Raw genomic sequence first — 25,224 nt, 5'->3', positions numbered from 1 at the left:
CTAAACTGCCGAGCCACTGTGGTTCTTCCTTCCCATGGATGTAGCCAAACACGTGTCAAGGTCAGACAGTGCTTCCTGCTTGGTAATTCTCTGCCACGCCTCAGAGATTTCTCCTTTGCCCTGAAATTTCTTATTGTACAAATCTTCCAGCTCTGCCCTGAAATGAGACACAAACCATTTCCAGTACACCTGCGTGGATGAATCAGGAACAATGTTCCAAGTAGAATAAGGAGGTCCTGCATTGCGGTATTTCTTGTAGCAGATCCATTGTTGATCACCAACATTGAATTTACAGTTGCTTGAAACAAGGCTGGAACAAATATCAATGACCAGGTGGTCTGTCTCACGCCACCTGGTTCCCATCAAAGCACGTGGACGATGGAAGTCTGACTGATGGTCTCCATCATGGTTCTGTATCAGGTTTGCGCAGACAGAGCCACAAAAGGGACACTGCTCCCAGCACCCTGAAAAATGCTCTGCCAGGATGGTGTGGGGTTTCCTTGCAAACGAGCTCAGGTCAGCATCAGCCAATTCTGCCTTGAGCTTGTCCCTCAGGTCAGTAAGAGATTTTGCCATGGCACTGCTGAGGAATTCAATGTCTGTGACTTCCTGTTGCTCGATGCCCTTCAGCTCACTTCTGGGCAAGTTGATCACCTCTGCCAGTTCCCTGCAAAATTCATCCAGCCAAAGAGAGATTTTGTATTCTCTGTCTTTTCTGTCTTTGACAATTTGGGATGAAAAATAAACAGCTGACAGGATGTTTCCATAGAGAGATTCAAGGGAGGAATCTAAAAACATCCTCAGCATCCTACTCTCATCTAAACAATGATTCTTAACTCGTCCCTCAATGTAACTCCAAAAAAACTCTTTTGGAGATGTAAGGTACTGCTTGAAATACTCAAAATTTTCTTCTTCTGCCAGGTATCTAAGGATGCAAACTTCCAGATTGGCTCTGTTGCTCTTGAAGTCTGGGAATTTGCTCTTCATGTCCTCAGCAATGTCTTTAGCCGTCCTCTCAAAGACTGCCTTGCAAAGAGCTGGTTCAATCTTGTCACACAGAAAAAAAACAAAAGTTGTGATTGAAGTGGCTCCTTGGCAGGAAATCTTGAAACATCGGAAGAAATCTTCTCTCTTGCTGTTCAGGTACACAACTGGGTCATTTGCCTTTTGGAATGCTTCATGCATGGCTTTAAACCTTTCTGCTGCCATTTTGCACAGATACAGAGACAAATCTATCATGTACTGTCTGTTAAAAGTACATTTTGCATTGCTGGGCACAAAGTCCACGCCTTTCTGTACTTCATTGAGTATTTCATGAATAAAATTTCTACTGTAATCCCGTTTCTCCTCCTCCTTCTTATCAATGTTTGCCTTCACACACGCTATGACGTTGTCTGTGATGTACTGAAAGTTTTTCAGAACAGTACTGGAAATGCTCCTGGGATCTGGAATATAACCTAATAACTTTTCCTTTGAGATGTGCTTCTCCATCTCTAAAGAAAATCTGATGTCCCTGGGAAATGACCTGATCTGTGCATGGAAACCTGGCTCCTTAAAGTGCTCTAGAAGAACATCTTGAATTTCTGCATCAATATCCACCCATTCTGGTGGACGAGCAGCACGGGACACTTCAGCAATCCAACTGTTCCAGACAAGAGTAAAGTTGTCCTTCAGTTCTCTGTCACTGAGGCTCTTCCCTTTCAGAGTCACAGCCAGCTCCCTACTCCTTCTCAGGAGCTCAGCTTCATATTCCAACTTCCTTGTATCCAGTTTCCTCTGCTCCTTCTGTAGCTCAATCAGATTCTCACATTTCTTTTTCACTTCATGAAGAAGAGTCTCTTTCAGTTCTTTCAGCTTCAGCTCTGTACTTGATTTCCACTGGAGCAGTGTCTCACAGTCTTTGTCTTCCCTGAAATACTTTTCCACTTCTTTCTCAATGGCATCACTTGTCTCTTGCAGCAGCCCTTCAAGGTGTTCTTTGGTGACCTTCTGCAAGTCCCCATTCTGAATTCTGTTGTTCAGTCTCATCTGTACATCTAAGAAGTGACTCCTCAGCCTCCAGGTCCATTGACTAAAGGCACTTTCCAGTTTCCTGTATGCAGCAATCTCCAGGGAATTCTTGAAGCTGAAAACAAAGTTTTCATTCAGCAAAGCATTCCAGAGGTCACCAATACGATCTTTCAGGCCTGAGAGCCTCAAAATGCTGCGCTGTGACTGCTGCTTGGCAGCCTGGAGGATTTTGCTCTTGAGTTGCTGGGCGTTGTGGCTGTAGGTGGGGTTGGGTGGTGCCATTGGGGGGTTTCCTTCCCACAGGTGAGCAAAGTAGTGAATGTGGGTCTTCACATCAAAGCCAATGACGTCGCTGAAGGAGGAGACGTCACAGAATTCCTGCTGAGCAGCTACCCTGGTCATTTCATCCAGCTTTTCCTGTAAACGCCTTTGTCCTTCCATGTTCTGCTCCTTGGCAGTTGCTTCTCCCACATTCTGGTGCACAAAGAGGCAGCTTGGGGAAAGATGGACTTTCTTCATCCTCAGGAAAGCCTGCACAGCGATCTGGAGAACATCTTGCATTTCTGATGGATTTTCTCCAAAAATATTGATCACAGTCATGTTGCCAACACCAATGACAAAGGTGGCCAGCTCCTTGTCATGGTTCAGGGACTGTTTATTGGCCATCTCGATGGCACGAAGTCCCTCTGTGTCAACCACCAGCACAAAATCAAAGCCCAAGTCTTGCTGCAGCTCCTGCCCCACTGGGATGAGCTGCATGAAGGCTCCACGGGTGCATCTCCCCGCGCTGACGTTGAACTGCAGACCAAACATGGCATTCAGCAGGGTGGACTTGCCTGAGCTCTGGATGCCGAGCACGGAGAGCACAAACACTCGTTTGTCCCCCAGCCTCTCAATTAAGCTGTCAAAGATTGCTCCCACCCAGCGCAGGGGCAGGTAAGAAGCGTCCCCATCCATCAGCTCCACAGGATACCCCGAAACCATCAGCTCTGCTGCAATTTCTGGCAGTTTGGCAAAATTGTCTTCCTTGGAGGTCATTAATTCCAGAGCTTCATAAATCTGACCTACTTCTCTCAGAAGGTGCTCCAGGCCAATGGATGAATCATTGATTTCATCAGAGACAGTATCCAAGCGACTCTGCAATGGATCATTTACACTGGGTATTTTCTTGTTTTTCTTCCCTGACAGGATTTCAGTCCATAACTTGTGATAGTCTCTCCTCAGTTCTTCAAGGCGACCACAGGACAGCTCATCCATAAAGAACTTCATCCACTGCAAGAAATACTTCTTGGTATCAGATGGCTGGGCCTGGAGAAAGCCAAGGAATGATTTCATCAGTGGGTTGAGAGGGAAAGCTTGCTCAAGTTGCTTTCTTCTTAGTGCTTTCTTCTCAGTTTCAATTTGGCTGCGATGATGCTCAATGCTCTTGTTCCCCTTCTCCTGCAGGCGAGTGAGTTCTTTGTCCTTTTTGCACCACTGGTACCACAGTTTTCCTTGAAGTGGCAGCAGCTGGGATTTGATCTGAGACAGCTTCTCTTTCTTCAGAAGGTCCACCAGCTCCTTTGCCTTTGCTTTGGCTGTCTCACACGCAGGTTGATTTGCATCCACCACAAATCCGTGCTGGCGAGCTTTGTCCGCACAGGCCTCCAGGCTGAAACATGGATTAGACCCTTCCAGAAGATCCCTGATCATTTTGATCAACTGGTCCATCAGTTCTGCTTCGTTTCTGTTCTTGATTCCTATTTTTATATTTTGGCTGGATTGTCCAGCTGCAACGTTCTCTTTTTCTGGGAGAAGACAAACCAAAGGCCTTTGTGACTGCCACAGCTCCTGCAGAAGCTTTTTCCCCCTGTTGTCCATCTGCTCCAAATCAGACACAAGAGCCACATTGACAGCAGATATGTCCTGCAGGAACTGCAGCTGTGCTCCGTGATCCCTGGCGTCTCCATGCAGGTTACAGAAAGCCACGCAGCTCTCAAAGGTGTCATCAGGGCTTCCACGGGGGCAGTACCAGGCGATCTCCACCACCCCTTCCATCAGCAAGCGCTCTCTGGTGCTGCCTCTGCAGTGGCAGTGGAAGAAAGTGTCGTGTTTGCGTTTGCTCAGCAGAGCGTTCAGGAGCTGAGACTTGGAAGAGGAGGCCGAGCTGCCAATGCGGATGAAGGACACGATGGGAGTCTGTGCCTGGAAGATGAGTTTGTTGTTGTAACTCTTTGTTTGGGCCTGCTTTCCTGACTTCTCCAACTCTTTCCAGCTCCTTTGGATTTGGCTGAGGGCATAGAGCAGGAACTCAATGTGTGAAGTGTCCGGGTTGGGCAGCAGCAGAGGCAGCGCCAGTTGGCAGAACGTTGCAAGGGTCTGTCTCAGGAAGTCATCAGCACAGTGGAAAATGGCCATCTGCAGGTCCATGGGGTGCACATGGCCATCCTTGCTTGCACATTCTGGGGCTGCTTCCTTCAAATCATTAAAAAACTGATCAAAAGAGTGTGAATTTTGGTAATCTTTTGCTCTGTGTTTTGGTAGTGGTGCAGATTTTGTGTTGCTGTCATCCCATCAAGTCAGGTACCTCACCTGGTAATCCACAGTTAACAGCTTCCATACCTCTTACTATGTTCTGCATTCTGTGTTCATCCCATTTGTCATCCAAGCACCCACTGATCAAGGAATGCAAGTCCTGTTCCAGCCTCTCCCAGTCTGTGCCTGCGCTGTGCTTTTGGAGGAGATTCTTTATCTCTGTGGACCACAAGCCTTTCATGTGATCTTCCATGAAAACTAAACGCTCCCTCTTCTGCTCAGGGGACAGCTTTTCACTTTCTGGTGTCACAGTCAGACCTGTCAGCAGAAGGGAGGCCTCAGCTCTGTCAGCATCCTGTTCCTTCAGGTTCACGTACTCCTCATGTGCCGCTTCCATTTCCTTGGCCATGTACTGAATTTCTGGATGTCCAAGGAGGTGCTGGAAAGTGCTGCTTTCCACCTGGTACCCTGTGCTGGTCGCAATCAAGAGCACCAACAGTTCCATGTCCTTCTCAGCCCGTTCCTGCAGAGACTGGAGTAAGGAATAAATGGCGAGGCTGCTGGTCACAGTGGCTTTTATCTTTGCTTCATGAACAGCAGAAGCAGAGCTTCCTGGTGCGTAGGTGATAGTATAGATGTGCTCCTTCATTTGCTGCAGTGTTTGGATGAGGTCTTCGATCTCAGAGATTCTGGGAGATCTGGGAAGCAGCGGGTCAGTCTGGAAGATCCATTGCATAATGAAAGAAGCCTCAGGGAAGTCCTTGACAGAGTAGATATGAGGATCCAGGAGGTTTCTCAACATTTCCTTGATAAAGGTGGTGTTTTCTGGAGGTGACTCCTGGCAGCTCCGCATGGTGTTCACCAGGAAGTCCTGCAGGGCTTTGTGGGACAGGCACACGTTGATCCACACACTGTGGTTCCTGGTTTTTGCATTCAGATCATCTTTGAGCTCTATCAGCATGAGCAGCTTCGTTTCATCCACCGTCACCTCCCAGGCCTTCACAGTCTCCATGAAATCTCTGGCCTCTTGCACTGCACTGCCCAGTTCCTCTCCAAAAATGGTGCCAATGCTCTCATTCGTCAGCGCTCTGTAGGCATCTCTGAGGGCTCTTCTCATCTGACCAGCAGACTCAAAATCCCTGCGGTGATTGTAGAGGATGATGTCCCACACTGGGATCAACTTAAATCCGCGGTCGATAACGCACCACGTTGTGTTATCTGACACGAGCCCCATTTTCCACTGAGGTAGAGAAGCTGTGTCTGCTGGGCCCCCTGTGTTGACTGCGTAGAGCTGAATTTCTGTATGGGAACTCCCTCCTGCTCTTACGAAGATACAGGGCTTTGTGCTGGATTTAGAAACATCCGAGGCCTCTTCTGCCCTCCCCAGGAAGTCACCATAGCTCTTCCTGACAAAGCTGTTCTGTGCTTCAGACGTTTGTCGCTTCACCTCTTCCCGCTGCTCGGCTCGGAATCCTTCTGTGGACGCCTTCCACCAGAATATTCCCCCAAAGTGGAGGGGACCCTGGTTTATGTGGGACCCAAACCTGCTGAAGAAGCTCTCACACCTCTTTACAAAGCTGGGGTTGTCTTCTTTCCTAGGGATGCGCAAAATCCACTCCATGGCTTGAAGCCTCTGCAGAGCCGCATGCGAGAGGCGAAGCTGATGCCTTTGGAAGTAGCAGGAGGCCAGGGGGATGTACTGGAACTTGGTGGTGCTGAAGTAGCTCTGCTCAGAGTGGGACTGGTTGGTGTCCTGTGACTGTGGGGAGTTGCTGTGATCTACACCCAACCCCAGATTAATCCCCCAGAATTCAAATTTGGAAGAAACGCTCACGGTGAACCCCAGCTGCTCCATGGACTTGGTGAAAGTGGATTCTGCTGCAGAGGAGAACTCCCTCCTCTCAAGCACTGATCCTTGCTCTGGACCAGAGAGCTGGAATCCCTCAGGAACCCTGAGGAGCTGCTCTCGTGTTGCCAGCACATCTCCAGCTCTGCTGGTTCTGTAGATGCCCTGCAGGGCCAGTCCCCCCGATGCCCGCCTCAGCACCTCAGTGTCAGGGATGTTCTCCCTCCTGCCTGTCAACAACTCCTACTGCTGCTCCAGGTGCTTACGGATGCTCAGCAGCATTTCCTTCAAAGGTTTCTTTGGTGATGGCCAGAACTCTTTGGGAATCTCCATGGCTCGCCACAGAGTCTCTGTTTTCTCCCTCAGCTCATCCTGGCTGTACCTGTGCCAGCGGCTGTTGAGCATTTCTGTCAGATCGTTCAGGGCTTGTTTGGCCACTTCTTGCCTTTCCTTTGACTTCTCAAATTGCTTCTTCTGCACGTCTTTACAGGCTGTTTTGTCATCTGCTATTTTCAGGAGTTTCTGGAGCGCCTTTTTCTCCCAGGGATGCTGTACCTCACACTCCAGTTTGAGGTACTCTTTGTATTCCAAAAGTTGCAGGGCTTCTCTGCACTCGATTCCCAGGATCTGTGACACTTGGGCAGCCAGAATCCAGCATCCAGTCCTTCCTCCTGAAATGCCTCTGCCAGGAGCTGTGCCTTTGCATCTCCCTCTTGTGTGTCCTCCTGCGAAGCCATGGCTGTGGAGGAAGCAAAGAGACTTTCCCTGAGGTGTTGTCAGAGGCCCCGGCCTCCTGGCAGAGGCTCTGCAGCAGCTGCAGCCCTGGGGTTGCTCCCACCCGGCTGCTGGAGCCCAGCCAGGGATGGCACAAGAGCCAGGGTGTCCTTCCCAGCAGCCTGGATGTGCCTGCTGCTTTCCTGTTTGCAGGATCAACCCTGAAGCTGAGTGTGGGTCCCAGGGATAACAAAGACAGGGACACACATAGACACAGAGACAGGTACACACACACACACACACACACACACACACACACTCCCTCACTCAGCCACACAACTTGTCTGGACAAAGTGCTGCCTTCCCAGCTGAACTCCTCAATCCACAAGTGCACACACCCGTGGCATTCCTGGCTCCCTGGAGCACTGGCACAGCCCCTCTGCCCACCCAACAGCCCTGCCTGCATCCTGCACCCTCTGCCCAGCCCCACGGCTGCCCCGCTCTCTGCCTGGCCCAGCCTGCTGCTCCCAGCACCCGGAGGCAGTGCTCACACACTCCACTCCCCCATGGCACCCCACACTCCCCAGACACACTCCCTCCTGCCCAGCACGGCCACACGGGCTCTGACCTCTGCTCCTGCTCCAGCTGCCAGCACAGCCCCTCCCTCACCCCACTCACGCCTCTTCCCAGGAGCTGCTTCCTGGCACACTCAGGGGGGAAAATCCACCTTGTCCCTGCCCACAGCTGTGCCTGGGGCATCCTGGTGGCCCTTCAGGAGAGACTGGAGACTTTGGGAGCTGGCTTGGAGACGTGCTGTTCATCATCTGGTGCACTGAGGGTCTCGTCAGCCAAGTGACCATTGGTGGTCATCTCAGCCAAAGCAACTGTGGAGCCACTGAGCTTAAAATCTCTGGGAAATGCAGATAAAGAGCCTGCAAACTGTCAACTGGACACCAGTCTTGATATCTTTTTGGTTTTTCACATTGCCACACAATCCCAAGAATTGTCCCAGTCTTCATTAACTTGCACACTGGAGAGATTTATATACTTCAAAATATCCTTCTGAGCATTCAGCCTCCATCACACCAAGGCCACAATGCTCTTAGCAGCACAGGTATCAACCCCAGGGGCTTGGAGTGACCTAGAGATCTGAAGGCCCCTGAACCTTTCCAGAGCCTTCAGGGGCAGCTTTCCCTCAGGAATCCCTGCAGATTTGGGCAATCTCAGCAAGGGCTGTGCGCTCTGATTGCCCTCACCCACCTCACAGCAGATGCTCCCGTTCTCCCAGCCTTGGCTTCCAGCGGACACCGGCAACCCAGGGCCCCAGCTCAGGGGACACAGCACAGCAGCAGGGGCAGGCCTGGGGCACACGGCAGGCTGTGCAGAAGAAGATGGGAACCACTGGAGAGCTCAGGAGGGAGAGCAGCAGGAAGGAAAGGCCCAAAATCCTAAAGGAGAAGAGCAGCCAGTCAGGAGAAGGCAACCCATGAGCACGGCAGATTCATTGCAGGCAGCACTGGAGGCCAACCCTTCTCCTCCCCTGGGGACAGCAGAACAGGAAAAGCCACTGGCTCCAGAGAAGGGCAGTGCAGCAGCAGAGGAAAGCTGGGCGTGCTGGCAGAGCACAGCAGGGACTTTGGGCACCAAGTGCCCTCGCTGGGCACATGTCCAGCTGCTCCCTGGCCAGCAGAGCCCCAGTGTGGGACAGCTGCTCAGGAAGGGAACTGCTGCCTCAGGGTCACTGCTGCACCTTGTCCACTTGAGCCACTTGTCCCAGCCCTGTCCCCTCCCAAATTCTCTCCCACTGCAGCACTGCCAGCGCTGCTTCAGTCTCAGGAGCCAGAGGCTGCCCTGGACAACATGAACTCCAGCCCAGCCACAGCCTGAACCTGCCCCCAGGCACCCTTGGCAGTCCCTGCACGGCTTCCCATTGCTGCAGGAAGAGGGAAAAAGTCCCAGCGACCGTGTCAGTGCCCGCAGAGAGGCACTAAGCACATTCAGGGCACAACTCGGCATCCAGTTCAGCCTTGGAAGCAAAGGAGGGAAGCAGCAAGGCTGGCAGCAGGAGCTGCCGTGGCAATGCCTGCAGCCCGTTTGATGGGAAGAGCCCCCCGAGAGTGTTTTCCCCAGCCCTGCCCCCGGGAAAGGGGCTCTGGGAACACGGACACCTTTGTGGGGCTGTCCCCAGGGAGCAGAGCGCTCCGGGTGGTGCCGCTCCCACCGGGAGAGAGGAGAATGCCACCCTCCGTGCATGGCGAGGAGAAGGAAGAAGTGACTCTGGGCTGGGGCCAGAGCACGATGTGCCGTGCGTGCCCCTGATGGGCACGGAGCTGCCCTGCTCCCGAAGGAGCGGCTCGGGGGCCAGGAGCCCCCCCGGCATCAGTGCCATGGCTCTGCCCTGCGGGGAGCGCAGCCATCCGGCCCCAGCTCTGAGCCCGGCCCCCTCCCAGCTCAGCCCCCGCAGCGCACACGGCTCCCCCGAGCTCCCCCAAAGCGGCTGCCAGCAAAGGCGGCTTCCTGCAGCCCTGGCTCGGAGCAGACAGCGCCCGCCCGCTGCCCTCAGAGCCCTCTGCTCCTGCCCTGCCATCTCCGCAGCCGTGGCAAACACACGCAACAGGAGGCAGGAGAGCAACAAGATCCCGCTCCCTGCTGCTCCCGGCTCCCAGCCCACAGCTCATCCCCAGGGCCCGACCTTCTCCCGCCGTGTCCCGCAGCTCCTGCACTGGGACAAGTCCAGCACAACCCTGATTCTTTATGTAGTCCGGGCTCTCCAGCGGGTGCGGTTTCACGTGTTCAGAGCCAGTGGGGTAATTCCTGGAAATAAGGTGTTTTACTGCAGCGGAATATAATGTAGAATCATTCTTTTGCAGTCTGATTATCAAATTATGGTCCAATTTCCATACCAGCTCTCACACAGGTGGTGCTGAGTCAGAAATCGTCTTGCAGATCTCTGACCCTTAATTACTCTGATGAATGCTGATGATAATATTGTAAAATGGGACATTTGGATATACATACTTGTAAAAACAGTAGTACAGGGACTTTGGACAAAGGCTGGGAATGGCTTCCTACTGCTTAGGGCAGGGATAGATGAGATACTGTGAAGGAATTGTTCCCTTGGAGATTTGTGACAATGGAATTCTCACAATGGCTGTCCCATTCCAAGACAGGGACACCTTCCACTGTCCCAGGCTGCTCCAAGCACCGTCCAACCTGGCCTTCCTTGGACACCTCTCCAGCAGAGAAAGCAAAGCAGGAACAGTGCCTGGCTGCAGCTTTCTTGGATGGGGACATCCTCACCTTTTCCCCAACTCAGAGCAGTGAGAGCCACATCCAGCCCCTCCTTGGACACCTGCAGGGATGGGCACTGCAAACCTCCCTAGGCAGCCCCTGCCAAGACCTGAGCACCCTTTCCATGCAGAAATTCCTGCTGCTGTCCAAGCTGAGCTTGCCCTGGCCCAGCCTGAGCCCATTTCCCCTTGTCCTGTCCCTGTTCCCTGGCAGCAGAGCCCGACCCCCCCTGGCTGTCCCCTCCTGGCAGGGAGTTGTGCAGAGCCACAAGGTCCCCACTGAGGCTCCTTTTGTCCAGGCTGAGCCCCTTTCCCAGCTCCCTCAGCCTCTCCTGGGGCTCCAGCCCCTTGCCCAGCTCCGTTCCCTTCCCTGGACACGCTCCAGCCCCTCCAGGGCTCTCCTGGCAGGAGGGGCCCAGAGCTGCCCCCAGCCCTGGAGGTGCCCCAGCAGTGCCAGCACAGGGGACAGGCCCTGCCCTGGCCCTGCTGCCACCCCAGAGCTGGCACAGCCCACGGGCCACTGGCCTCTTGCTCACCTGGGCACCCCTGGGCTCCTGTGGCATTAACTGGGGTCATGGTTGGAGACAAGGACAGGACCCTCTGTGATCCGTGTGACAAAAGCCTCTTTATTCTTCTGAATCCTTCTTAAATAGAGGGTTGAAATTTCCCAGCTCATGACAGATGATTGGTTGGGAGTTCAGGCTGCTCAGCTCTCTGCCCAGTGAGGTGTCTGCAGCTTAGGATGGAATGTAGTTGGGTGAAATCTCTGTTTGGGTTTGAATATATCTTATCATTGTTCACCAAGAGGCGTTGTTATTGAAGCAGGCTAATCAAATTGCATTTCTTATCAATGGCTGAATTAATTGCCTAGCTACAAGCCAGCTTGTGCTGTGATAATTCCCCGTTTCTTTTTGATTAAAACCATGTAACTTGTTTTCTGTCATTTTACTTGCAAAGGCCCTTTGCAGATAATATGATACAGAGATTATGAGTTCAGTTTGAATGAGGCTTTTACCTGTGGATTTATTGGTCCCATGTCACATCTTTGAAGTGTGGGCTTGTTGCTCCCAGGATCTACTTATGGGGATTTTTTCTTTTTTCTGAATGAAGCAGAGAGACAGGACTTCTGGATTGCTTTACAAAGTGTGATTTTTTTTTCTCATCTTCTACACAACAAGAAAAGGTAAACTCGTTTTACAGATGTTCACGGCATGGCTCAGCAGTCCCAAGATGTGCAGGGCAATAATCCCTCAGCACAGGAACTCCCTGCACTCCCTGCAGGGCCAAGGCCTGGGGGCCAGAAGCAGTTACAATCCTCTCCACAGATTTACCTCCCAGCGAGTCCCCAGCAGTTGCTGTGCAGAAGAAAGTGCCCCCACCGTGCTCTGTTTGTCTGTGCTAATAGCCTGCAATCCGCTGCTCTCCAGCCCTGCCTTTGGTTCCTGAGCCCTCAGACTATTTGCCCTGCTGCTCTGCCCCTCCCCCTGCCTTTCCCATAGAAATCCCTGTTTTTTCCAAGTTCGGGCAGGTGTCACCCTGGCACCCTTCCCAGAGTGGCCTCCTATCATAAAGGCTTTGCTCTCTGTGGAAGGCTGTGGGAGGCTCGTGTCCTTTATCCCCGTGTGGCCGAAGAGTGAGTGCCCAGGAGAGCTGGCAATGAGCAGAGCTGGAGTCACTCGCCGCTGAGGGCCGTGCCTGTGGCCCTGGGGACATCCCCTGCTGGACGCCTGTGCAGGAAGGTGGCGGCAGCCCGGCAAGAAGAGCAGCGGAGCCCCGGAGTGCGGCAAGTGGCCCCCGAAGCGCTGGGACTTGTAGCCAGGGAGTCCCTGGAGAGAGCGGCTGCTGCAGGGGCTGCAGGACTCAGCCGCCTTTGGGCCGCTGCTTGTGCGAGGAGAGCCCTGTGCGTTTGAGCAGAGGCGATGTGAGGAGAGCCCGGGAGCCTGGGCTGCCCTGGGAGATGAGCAGAGGATCTCTGAGGAGCGGCCGATGGGGCTGAGCACCTGCCAGCAGATTTCCTGAGAGCCTGTGGGCCCCAGCGCTGCCCGGAGAGAGATGGTGAGTTGGCTAATTTGGGGTTTTCTGGGGCTGAATTCTATTCGGGTCTTCTTTCTTTTTTTTTTTTTTTTTTTTTTTCCCACTTCTGGGTAAGGCAGTGGGACCACCAGGATGGGGGTGTAAGCTTGGGAAGCCCAGACTTATTCCTGCTGAGAGGGATTTACATTACCAAGTTGTGGGAACCCTTGTTCGGGGAGATTTTAAGTTGTCTGGGAAAGGTCTTTGAAGAGGGTATCTTAAGGTGTTTATTCATTAAATTTTTCAGCATTTTCCTGATTCTACCGGTAATTCTGCCTCTTTAAATTCGTTTTTGGACCGTGCGGGAAACGAAATTTTTTGTCTAAGCTGCAGGGGAATTTTCTGTCTTTAAGTTTAACCCTTTGCTTCACATAATTGTTAACTTAGTAGAAAAATCGGGGAGTGTTTGGGGATGGGTTTGGGGATGGGGTCCCCAGTTCCAAAGCCCTTTCCCTCCTTCCCCCCGTGTTCCAAGCCCGCTTTCCCGGCTCAGGGAAGATCGGCAGGCGGGCGCAGCCCTTTGGCCCAGGGCGGCTCTGGATGCCCGGACTTGTCCCGACCTCCTGTGTCCCTGTGCCAGAGCGGTTCTGGCCAAAGCGCCCTGGATCTGGCGCTGATCTCCAAAGCTGCCCCCTGTCCCCAGCTGCAGCTCCGGCTGTTGCTGCACAAGGCGGCGTAGCCGATGTGTCCGGCGCCGGCATTTGGTGTGCCCCGGTTCCCAGTTTGGCTGGGCTCTCTTTTCAATCTCGCCACCCCCTGCCGCTCCTCCGCCCGCGCAATCCATCGCCCCCGGCCCCTTCTGTGCAGAGCTGGCCTCAAAGGACAGTGCAGGAGGGAATCTTTCCCGATGGCTCGCAGCTGTCCTGATTGCCAAGAGTGCAAACACCTGTGTGTGCCCCATCAGTTTGGGGCTGGAAAAGAGTGGGTTCGCTGCCCAGCAGCTGCAGGCACTTGCAGCTGGAGTTGGAGCATGAGAGCGAGAGTTGCTGGAGTAAGAGAAGGAGTGTGCTGGCTGTGCTGTGAGGAGGTGAGGGACATGCGGCCGGCAAGGGGCAGGTCTGGTGAGAAGATGATGTGTGGGGACTGTCAGGGTTAGGCGGCCGGGAAAGGGACAGCTTGGGGTGAGCCAGTGATGGAGAGTGGGAAGAAGGAGTCAGTGCTGTGTGGAGCTGCTCTAAGCGTAGGGATCAGTAGTGTGTGAAGGTGGCTCTGAGAGAAAGAGTCCGATTTGCATGAGAGAGAGGTGTGTGACAGAAGGCATGTAGAGTTTGCAAGTGAGGGACTGGTGGGGATGCCAGTTAAAGGGTGGAGGTGACAGCAGCCGTGTCCGTGTGAGATATGAACGGTGCCAGCCAGGCAGCCGAGCAGCAGCGGTGCCAAGGCTTTCAGCAGCGGCACCCAGAGCTCCCCAGTGCCGAGAGCTGCGGCTGCAGCGCGGCCGGGCTGTGCCCCGAGCCCCCCACAGCACCCCCGGTCCTGCCGCTCCGCTCCAGGCAGCTCCGCTGTGTTGTGGTTTGGGGCTTCCTGCCCTCTCTGCTCTCCCTGCAGACAGTGAAGCTGCTCCTGGAGCAGAGACCCTGAATGGAGCAGAGCCTCTGCTGCCACCCCCCTCCCCCAGTGTCACCTCCCTGTCCCCTGCCTGTCTGCAGCACACACAGCTCGAGTCAGCCCCAGCTGTGGCTCCCCTGAACACAAAGGAGACGCAGAGCAGCAGAGGCCAAATCAACTCCTTTATGAGCAGAGGCTGCAGGGGATGAGGCTGCAGCAGCCCTTCAGCCAGCTCTCCAGGAGGGCTTGGCCCTGGCACTGCCAGCGGGGTTGCAGCAGCTGCTCAGCAAAAGCCCCTCACAGCTCCCTGGGGCAGAGCCAGCTGGTGCCACCTTGTCCAGAGCACGGCTCCGGAGCCACCAGCCTGCCTGGACAGCACCAGCACTGCCCCCAGGGCTGCTGAAGAAGGTGCTGGCACACAGGATTCTCCACATGGGCCATTCCAAAGACTTTTGCTCAGCAGCCAGGCCAAGGGCAGGAGCAGCTCCTGCCGGGGCTCAGGGCTGGAGGGAAGGGCAGCAGCCCCAGGCACCTGAGCAGGAGCAGCTGCCCTGGGCAGAGACACAGCAGCTCTGAGACAGGGAGTGAAAGCACTGCCTGAGCCCTGGGGCGCTCGTGTCCCTGCTTTCCTGATTCCTGAGGCACAACAGCTCCTGCTGGGAGAACAGCCTCAGTTGATGCAGGAGGCTGCAGTGAGGGAGGGAAGGATGACAGCCAAAAGCCAAGCAGCCCAGCTTGCAGCCAGCATGGAGCTGGCCTCAGGTGCCACAGCCCTTTCTCTGAGCAGGACATGTCCTTGCCGCAGGAAAACTGCCTCTGGGGCACTGTCCCTTCTTGGGATTGTCATGGGTTTGTATCTTCAAAAGAGCAGAGCAGGTGTTGGTTGCTGTCAAGTTGTTTATTACAGAAGCACATCAGTCTCAAATACAAGAGTTCAAAGTTATAAAGTCTGTGTTAAAGCTTTCAGCACAGAGTCCCAGTTAAAGCAGAAGCAGCTCTCTGGGCACAGTCCTGGGCAGAGGCAGGAGCAGCAGTTCTCTGGTACAGAATCCTGGGTAGAGGTAGAAGCTGTGGCCTGGTACAGAGTCTCAAGCAGAGGCAGAAGCTGCTGTCTAATACAGAGTCCTGAGGAGAGGCAAAAACTCTCTGGTTGTTCTTTGTTCTCCCGTTTTTCTTCTTCTACCTCTTCTTTCATGTGGTCGGGGTGATAATGATGGTGGTGGAAGAGAGAGAGTGAGAGAACAAGCTTCTCTCCAATGCTGAGATTTTGATTTACAAATGAGCCAATGAGCTAAAAACACAGACTTGAAGCATTTCTTCAAAACCTAATAGAATTATGGTTCTATCATATGAAAGTTTATGCACAGTTTGCACATACAGCCTTTCTGTTCTTTCTGAAAAATATAAGCAGTATTCTTACTATGTTTCTATTATGTCTAAAACTATGTTTTTCATCTCTCACTGAAGCTTGGTTTTGAAGCTTCTTTTTTTGCACGAGATTAAAAGGCTTTTGCTCTTTAAGGCACTTAAAGCATATTTTTTCTACTTAAAACTAAGATTTATACTCCTACTTCATATCTTTGCATCTTCATAATAGTTCTACTTACTTAAAACTAAAGCTTACACCTCTGTTTCATGTCTGTGTGGCATAATACACTTTAATTTCTCTAAAAATTTAATTAAATCCCTACATACTGTTCTCTCTCTGAGGGATTCAGAGAGGTCTATGTTTTCACACTCCAACAGTCCCTTCTTGTCTCACAGCAGCTGAGCCAAGGGGTGCTTTGAGTGCTGCCTTTGCCATTGCTCTGGCCCTTGGGCTCAGGCTTGCCCATGAGGCTGATCAACCCAAGGAGGGGTTTTGGTTTGGCTCTAGGACAAAGCAGAGAGAAATGTTTATGGCAAGAAGGCAGGAGGATTCTGGTTTTCTCATGAAGAGAGGGAATTGCAGAGTGACGGCTGCAGTAATGTGCCTTATTTCACCAAATTTGGGGACAATTGGATACCACTGTCCTCTTTGGGCTTGAGAACATCATCATTGTAACTGCATTTTGTAGAGGGCCTGGTACAAAGTTCTCCTAAACTGCAAAGCCACTGTGGTTCTTCCTTCCCATGGATGTGGCCTAATGCCTGTCCAGCTCAGACAGTGCTTCTTGCTTGGTAATTCTCTGCCACGCCTCAGGGATTTCTCCTTTGCCCTGAAATTTCCCATTGCAGAAAGCTTCCAGGTGTGTCCTGAAATGAGACACAAACCATTTCCAGTACGCCAGCATGGATGAATGAGGAAGAATTCTCCAAGTGGAAACAGGAGGTCCACCCTCACGGTATTTCTTGTAAGGTATGAATGGGTAATCACTATCAACTCTGAATTCAATGTTGCTTGCAACATGGCTGGAACAAATATCAATTACCAGTTCGTGTGTATCATACCAACTCGCATGTAACCGCTAAACCGTCTGAATCCCCTCAAAGCTTGTGGGTGATGGAAAACCAGCTGATGGTTTCCATCATGCTTCTGTATGGTGTTTGTGCAGACAGCCCCACAGAAGGGACACTGCTCCCAGCACCCTGAAAAATGTTCTGCCAGGATGATGTGAGGCTGCCTTGAAAATGAGCTCATGTCAGCATCAGCCAATTCTTTCATGAGCCTGTCCCTCAGGTCATACAGAGCTTCTGCCATGGCACTGCTCAGGAACTCAATGTCTGTGACCTCCTGGTGCTCGATGCCCTTCAGCTCACTTCTGGGCAAGTTGATCACCTCTGCCAGTTCCCTGCAAAATTCATCCAGCCAAATGGAGATTTGTCTTCTCTGTCTTTTCTGTCTTTGACAATTTGGGTTGATAAAGAAACAGCTGACAGGATGTTTCTATAGAGAGATTCAAGGGAGGACTCTAAAAACATCCTCAGCCTCCTATTCCCATCTAAACAATGACTCTTAACTCGTCTCTCAATGTAACTCTGAAAAAACTCTTTTAGAGATGTAAGGTACTGCTTGAAATACTCAAAATTTTCTTGTTCTGTCAGGTATCTCAGGATACAAACTTCCAGATTGGCTCTGTTGCCCCTGAAGTCTGGGAATTTGCTCTTCATGTCCTCAGCAATGTCTCTAGCCGTCCTCTCAAAGACTGCCTTGCGAAGAGGTGGTTCAATCTTGTGTCAAAGGAAAACAGCAAAAGTTGTGATTGAAGTGGCTCCTTGGTAGGAAATCAGGAAACACTGGAAGAAATCTTCTCTCTTGCTGCTCAGGTACACAGCTGGGTCATTTGCCTTTTGGAATGCTTCGTGCATGGCTTTAAACCTTTCTGCTGCCATTTTGCAGAGATACAGAGACAAATCTATGATGTACTCTGTGTTAAAAGTCCATCTTGCATTGCTGGGGAGAGAGTTAACACCTTTCTGTACTTCATTGAGTATTTCATGAATAAAATTTTGACTGTAATCCCGTTTCTCCTTCTCCTTCTTATCAATGTTTGCCCTCACACATGTTATGATGTTGTCTGTGATGAGCTGACATTGGAACACGATGGCATTACTAATGCTCCTGGGATCTGGGATGACATCTAAAAACTTTTTCTTCATGATGTGTTTCTCTGAATCAAAAGAAAATCTTCTGTCCTTGGGAAATGATAGGATCTGTTCACAGATATGTGTTTCCTTGAAGTGCTCTAGAAGGGCATCTTCAATTTCTGCATCGATATCCACCTTTTCCAGTGGAGGAGCAGCATGGGTGACTTCAGTAATCCACTGCTTCCAAACTGAGTTAAAGTAGTCTCCCAGTGAAACAGAATCCAGTCTCATCCCTGTTAGAGTCACAGCCAATTTCCTACTCCTTCTCAGGAGCTCAGCTTCATATTTCACCTTCCGTGCATCCAATTTCTTCTGATCCTTCTGTAACTCAATAAGATTTTCACAATGCTTTTTCGATTCATGAATAAGAGTCTCTTTTAGTTCTCTCAACTTCAAATCTATGCTTGATTTCCACTGAACCAGTGTCTCACAGTCTTTGTCTTCCCTGAAATACTTTTCCACTTCTTTCTCAATGGCATCACTTGTCTCTTGCACCAGCCCTTCAAGGTCTTTTCTGGTGACATTCTGCAAGTCCCCATTCTGAATTCTGTTGTTCAGTCTCATGTGTACATCTAAGAAGTGATTCCTCAGCCTCCAGGTCCACTGACTATAGGCATTTTCCAGTTTCCTGTATGCAGCAATATCCCGGGATTTCTTGAAGCTGAAAGAATTTTCATTCAACAAAGGGTTTTAATTAGGCAAAGCATTCCAGAGGTCACCAATACGATCTTTCAGGCCTGAGAGCCTCAAAATGCTGCGCTGCGGCTGCTGCTTGGCAGCCTGGAGGATTTTGCTCTTGAGTTGCTGGACGTTGTGGCTGTAGGTGGGGTTGGGTGGTGCCATTGGGGGGTTTCCTTCCCACAGGTGAGCAAAGTAGTGAATGTGGGTCTTCACATCAAAGCCAATGACGTCGCTGAAGGAGGAGATGTCACAGAATTCCTGCTGGGCAGCTACCCTGGTCAATTCATCCAGCTTTTCCTGCAAACGCCTTTGTCCTTCCATGTTCTGCTCCTTGGCAGTTGCTTCTCCCATGTTTTGGTGCACAAAGAGGCAGCTTGGGGAAAGATTGACTTTCTTCATCCTCAGGAAAGCCTGCACAGTGATCTGGAGAACATCTTGCATTTCTGATGGATTTTCTCCAAAGATATTGATCAGAGTCATGTTGCCAACACCAATGACAAAGGTGGCCAGCTCATTGCCATGGTTCAGGGACTGTTTATTGGCCATCTCAATGGCACGGAGTCCCTCTGTGTCAATCACCAGCACAAAATCAAAGCCCAAGTCTTGCTGCAGCTCCTGGGCCACTGGGATGAGCTGCATGAAGGCTCCGCGGGTGCATCTCCCCGCGCTGACGTTGAACTGCAGACCAAACATGGCATTCAGCAGGGTGGACTTGCCTGAGCTCTGGATGCCGAGCACGGAGAGCACAAACACTCGTTTGTCCCCCAGCCTCTCAATCAAGCTGTCAAAGATTGCTCCCACCCAGCGCAGGGGCAGGTAAGAAGCGTCCCCATCCATCAGCTCCACAGGATACCCTGAAACCATCAGCTCTGCTGCAATTTCTGGCAGTTTGGAAAAATTCTCTTCCTTGGGGATCATTATTTCAAGAGCTTCATAAATCTGCCCTACTTCCCTCAGAAGGTGCTCCAGGCCTACGGATGAATTGTTGATTTCATCAGAGACAGCATTCAAGCAACTCAGTAATGGATGATTCACCTTGGGGTTTTTCTTTTTTTTCTTTCCTGGCTGGATTTCAGTCCATAACTTGTGATAGTCTTTCCTCAGTTCTTCAAGGTGACCACAGGACATCTCATCCATAAAGACCTTCATCCATTGCAGGAAATATATCTTGGTATCTTGTGGCTGGGCCTGTAGAAAGCCAAGGAATGATTTCATCAGTGGGTTGAGAGGGAAAGCTTGGTCAAGTTGCTTTCTTCTTATTGCTTTCTTCTCAGTTTCAGTTTGGCTGCGATGATGCTCAATGCTCTTGTTCCCCTTCTCCTGCAGGCGAGTGAGTTCTTTGTCCTTTTTGCACCACTGGTACCACAGTTTTCCTTGAAGAGGCAGAAGCTGGGATTTGATTTCAGACAACTTCTCTTTCTTCAGAAGTTCCACCAGCTCATTTGCCTTTGCTTTGGCTGCCTCACATGCGGGTTGATCTGCATCCACCACAAATCCGTGCTGGCGAGCTTTGTCCGCGCAGGAGTCCAGGCTGAAAGATGGACTAGACCCTTCAAGGAAATCCCTGATAATTTTGGTCAGCTGGTCCATCAGTTCTGCTTCATTTCTGTTCTTGATCCCAATTTTCATGTTTTGGCTGGATTGTCCAGTTGCAATGTTCTGTATTTCCGTGAGAAGACAAATCAAAGGACTTTTTGACTGCCACAGCTCCTGCAGAAGCTTTTTCCCCCTGTTGTCCATGTGCTCCAAACCAGACACAAGAGCCACATTGACAGCAGATATGTCCTGCAGGAACTGCAGCTGTGCTCCGTGATCCCTGGCGTCTCCATGCAGGTTACAGAAAGCCACGCAGCTCTCAAAGGTGTCATCAGGGCTTCCACGGGGGCAGTACCAGGCAATCTCCACCACCCCTTCCATCAGCAAGCGCTCTCTGGTGCTGCCTCTGCAGTGGCGGTGGAAGAAAGTGTCGTGTTTGCGTTTGCTCAGCAGAGCGTTCAGGAGCTGAGACTTGGAAGAGGAGGCCGAGCTGCCAATGCGGATGAAGGATACGATGGGAGTCTGTGCCTGGAAGATGAGTTTGTTGTTGTAACTCTTTGTTTGGGCCTGCTTTCCTGACTTCTCTGCTTCTTTCCAGCTCCTTTGGATTTGGCTGAGAGCGTAGAGCGGAAACTCGATGTGTGAAGTGCCCGGGTTGGGCAGCAGCAGAGGCAGCGCCAGTTGGCAGAACGCCAGCTTGGTTGCAAGGGTCTGTCTCAGGAAGTCATCAGCGCAGTGAAAAATGGCCATCTGCAGGTCCATGGGGTGCACATGGCTGTCCTTGGTTGCACATTCAGAGGCTGCTTCCTCCAAATCATAAAAAAACTGTTCAAAAGAGTGCGAGTTTTTGTAATCTTTTGCTCTGTTTTTTGGTAAGGGTGCAGAATTTGTGTTTCTGTCATCCCAGCAAGTCAGGTACCTCACCTGGTAATCCACAGTTAACAGTTTTTGTAAGAAGTATAATGGCAATTCCTTGTCCTTGCTGGGCTGGCTGTCCTGCAGAGATGTCTTGTTGATGGTGAGGAAATCTCCCATCCCCATTTTTCTGGGATAGTGACTTTCGAGTCCAAGGCGCTTGAGCAACTGGAGGAACTCCTGGTTTGCAATGGCTTTATTTGCTTTGGATTGGCTGCTGTCTGACTTGAATTGGGACTCATTGGGTGGCTCAAGAGTTGGACAAGTGTCTTCCATACCTCTTACTATGCTCTGCATTCTCTGTTCATCCCATTTGTCATCCAAGCACCCACTGATCAAGGAATGCAAGTCCTGTTCCAGCCTCTCCCAATCTGTGTCTGCACTGTGCTTTTGGAGGAGATTCTTTATCTGTGAGGACCACAAGCCTTTCATGTGATCTTCCATGAAAACTAAACGCTCCCTCTTCTGCTCAGGGGACAGCTTTTGACTTTCTGGTGTCACAGTCAGACCTGTCAGCAGAAGGGAGGCCTCAGCTCTGTCAGCATCCTGCTCCTTCAGGTTCACGTACTCCTCAAGTGCCGCTTCCATTTCCTTGGCCATGTACTGAATTTCTGGGTGTCCAAGGAGGTGCTGGAAAGTGCTGCTTTCCACCTGGTACCCTGTGCTGGTCGCAATCAAGAGCACCAACAGTTCCATGTCCTTCTCAGCCCTTTCCTGGAGAGACTGGAGTAAGGAATAAATGGCAAGGGTGCTGGTCACAGTGGCTTTTATCTTTGCTTCATGAACAACAGAAGCAGAGCTTCCTGGTGTGTATGTAACAGCATAGATGTGCTCCTTCATTTCCTGCAGTGTTTGGATGAGGCCTTGAAGCTCAGAGGTTCTGGAAGACCTGTGAAGCAGCTGCTCACTCTGGAAGATCCATTGCATAATGAAGGAAGCCTCAGGGAAGTCCTTGACAGAGTAGATATGAGGATCCAGGAGGCTTCTCAACATTTCCTTGATAAAGGTGGTGTTTTCTGGAGGTGACTCCTGGCAGCTCCGCACGGTGTTCACCAGGAAGTCCTGCAGGGCTTTGTGGGACAGGCACACGTTGATCCACACACTGTCGTTCCTTGTTTTTGCATTCAGATCATCTTTGAGCTCCATCAGCATGAGCAGATTCCTTTCATCCAACGTCACCTCCCAGGCCTTCACATTCTCCATGAAATCTGTGGCCTCTTGCACTGCACTGCCCAGTTCCTCCCCAAAAATGGTGCCAATGCTCTGATTTGTCAGCGCTTTGTACGCATCCCTGAGGGCTCTGCTCATCTGACCAGCAGACTTAAAATCTGCACTGTGATTGCACAGGATGACGTCCCAGACTGGGATCAGCTGAAAGCCGCGGTCGATAACGCACCACGTTGTGTTATCAGACACGAGCCCCGTTTTCCACTGAGGAAGAGAAGCTGTGTCTGCTGGGCCCCCTGTGTTGACCGCGTAGAGCTGAATGGCTGTATGGGAACTCTCTGCAGCTCTTCCCCAGACAGAAGCCTGTGATAAGTATTTGGAAACAACCAGGTTCCCTGGCTCACTTGCCAGGAAGTCACCATAGCTCTTCCTGACAAAGCTGTTCAGTTCTTCAGACGTTTGATGCTTCACCGCTTCCCGCTCCTCGTCTGGGAATCCTTCTGTGGACGCCTTCCACCAGAATATCCCCCCAAAGTGGAGGGGACCCTGGTTTATGTGGGAGCCAAACCTGCTGAAGAAAATCTCACACTTCTTCACAAATGTAGCGTAGTCTTCTTTCCTAGGGATGCGCAAAATCCACTCCATGGCTTGAAGCCTCCGCAGAGCCTCATGCGAGAGGCGAAGCTGATGCCTTTGGAAGTAGCAGGAGGCCAGGGGCACGTAGTGGAACTTGGTGGTGCAGAAGTAGCTCTGCTCAGAGTGGCACTGGTGGGTGTCCTGTGACTGCGAGGAGCTGTTGGGATCTGCACTCTCTCCCAGATTAATACCCCAGAATCCAAATTTTTCAGAAACGCTCATGCTGAACCCCAGCTGCTCCATGGACTTGGTGAAAGTGGATTCTGCTGCAGAGGAGGAGAACTCCCTCCTCTCAAGCACTGATCCGTGCTCCGGACCGGTGAGCTGGAATCCCTCAGGAACCCTGAGGAGCTGCTCTCGCGTTGCCAGCACATCTCCAGCTCTGCTGGTTCTGTAGATGCCCTGCAGGGCCAGTCCTCCCGATGCCCGCCTCAGCACCTCGGTGTCAGGGATGTTCTCCCTCCTGCCTGCTGACATTTCCTGCTGCTGTTCCAGCTGCTCACGGATGCTCTGCACCATTTCCCTCAAGGGTTCCATTGGTGATGGCCAGAACTCTTTGGGAATCTCCATGGCTCGCCACAGAGTCTCTGCTTGCTCCCTCAACTCATCCTGTCTGTAGCTGTAGCTCCAGAGCATTATACTCAGATCATACAGGGCTTGTTTGGCTACTTCTTGCCTTTCCTTTGTCTTCTCCAAGTGCTTCTTCTGCACCTCTTTAGAGGCTGTTTCTTCATCTGTTATTTTCAGGAGTTTCTGGAGCGCCTTTTTCTCCCAGGGGTGCCGTACCTCACACTCCAGCTTGAGGTAGTCTTTGTATTCCACATCTTGCAGGGCTTCTCTGCACTCGATTCCCAGGATCTGTGACATTTTTGGCAGCCAGTATCCAGCATCCAGTCCTTCCTTCTGAAATGCCTCTGCCAGGAGCTGTGTCTTTGCATCTCCCTCTTGTGTGTCCTTTTGTGAAGCCATGGCTGTGGAGGAAGCAAAGAGACTTTCCCTGAGGTGTTGGCAGAGGCCCCGGCCTCCTGGCAGAGGCTCTGCAGCAGCTGTGGCCCTGGGGGTGCTCCCACCCGGCTGCTGGAGCCTGGCCTGGGATGGCACAAGAGCCAGGGTGTCCTTCCCAGCAGCCTGGATGTGCCTGCTGCTTTCCTGTTGGCAGGATGAACCCTGAAGCTGAGTGTGTGTCCCAGAGATAACACAGAAACATAAACAGAAACACACACACACACACAGACACACTACCTCAAACAGCCACACAAACTGTCCTGGACAAGGTGCTCCCTCCCCATCAGCCACACACTCCCAGCTGAACTCCTCAATCCACAATTTCACACACCCAGGGCCATTCCTGGCTCCCTGGAGCACTGGCACAGCCCCTCTGCCCACCCAACAGCCCTGCCTGCATCCTGCACCCTCTGCCCAGCCCCACAGCTGCCCTGCTCTCTGCCTGGCCCAGCCTGCTGCTCCCAGCACCCGGAGGCAGTGCTCACACACTCCACTCCCCCATGGCACCCCACACTCCCCAGACACACTCCCTCCTGCCCAGCACGGCCACACGGGCTCTGACCTGTGCTCCTGCTCCAGCTGCCAGCGCAGCCCCTCCCTCACCCCACTCACGCCTCTTCCCAGGAGCTGCTTCCTGGCACACTCAGGGGGGAAAATCCACCTTGTCCCTGCCCACAGCTGTGCCTGGGGCATCCTGGTGGCCCTTCAGGAGAGACTGGAGACTTTGGGAGCTGACACGGAGAGGTGCTCTTCCTTATCTGCTTCTCTTTAGCATAGAGGTACTCGTCAGCCAAGTGACCATTGGTGGCCATCTCAGGCAAAGTCACCATGGAGCCACTGATCTTTAAATCTCTAGATACAGGACGAAGAGTGGCAGCAAACCTTCAAATTGGCACTTGCCTTGAAAACTTTAGGTTTTCTGACACTGTCAGGCAACCCTGAAATTTTTCTCAGTCTCATTTCCCATGGATACCAGACAAATTTATTTCTTACAAAAAATCCTTCTGAGCATTCAAACTCCGTCCCACCAAGGCCACAACACCCTTACCAGCACACCTACTGATCCCAGGGGCTTGGACTCACCTAGAGATCTGAGGGCTCCTGAACCCTTCCAGAGCCTTCAGGGGCAGCTTTCCCTCAGGAATCCCTGCAGATTTGGGCAATCTGAGCAAGGGCTGTGTGCTCTGATTGCCCTCACCCACCTCACAACAGATGCTCCCGTTCTCCCAGCCTTGGCTTCCAGCAGACACCGGCAGCACAGGGCCCCAGCTCAGGGGACACAGCACAGCAGCAGGGGCAGGCCTGGGGCACAAGGCAGGCTGTGCAGAAGAAGATGGGAACCACTGGAGAGCTCAGGAGGAAGAGCAGCAGGAAGGAAAGGCCCAAAATCCTAAAGGAGAAGAGCAGCCAGTGAGGAGAAGGCAACCCATGAGCACGGCAGATTCATTGCAGGCAGCACTGGAGGCCAACCCTTCTCCTGCCCTGGGGACAGCAGAACAGGAAAAGCCACTGGCTCGAGAGAAGGGCAGTGCAGCAGCAGAGGAAAGCTGGGCGTGCTGGCAGAGCACAGCAGGGACTTTGGGCACCAAGTGCCCTCGCTGGGCACATGTCCAGCTGCTCCCTGGCCAGCAGAGCCCCAGTGTGGGACAGCTGCTCAGGAAGGGAACTGCTGCCTCAGGGTCCCTGCTGCACCTTGTCCACTTGAGCCACTTGTCCCAGCCC

General features: G+C 52.1%; 1 protein-coding gene and 1 pseudogene across 1 annotated transcript; both read right to left on the bottom strand.

The window, feature by feature from the left end:
* LOC116993660 (interferon-induced very large GTPase 1-like) lies at positions 1–24,698 on the bottom strand. The gene is given in 5 exon segments (XM_033054489.1): positions 1–667; positions 887–4,464; positions 4,577–7,002; positions 7,005–7,109; positions 24,586–24,698. Coding segments are annotated over 4 exon segments (6,774 nt in total). The 5' UTR covers positions 7,108–7,109; positions 24,586–24,698.
* Positions 15,688–25,224, bottom strand: part of LOC116993556 — a 45,917-nt pseudogene continuing 36,380 nt past the window's right edge.

Source organism: Catharus ustulatus, chromosome 3, assembly GCF_009819885.2.
Source record: "Catharus ustulatus isolate bCatUst1 chromosome 3, bCatUst1.pri.v2, whole genome shotgun sequence".
In the NCBI taxonomy this organism is placed as follows: domain Eukaryota; kingdom Metazoa; phylum Chordata; class Aves; order Passeriformes; family Turdidae; genus Catharus; species Catharus ustulatus.
Note: the sequence above shows the minus strand (reverse complement) of the source record. Positions and strands in the feature narration are given on the sequence as shown.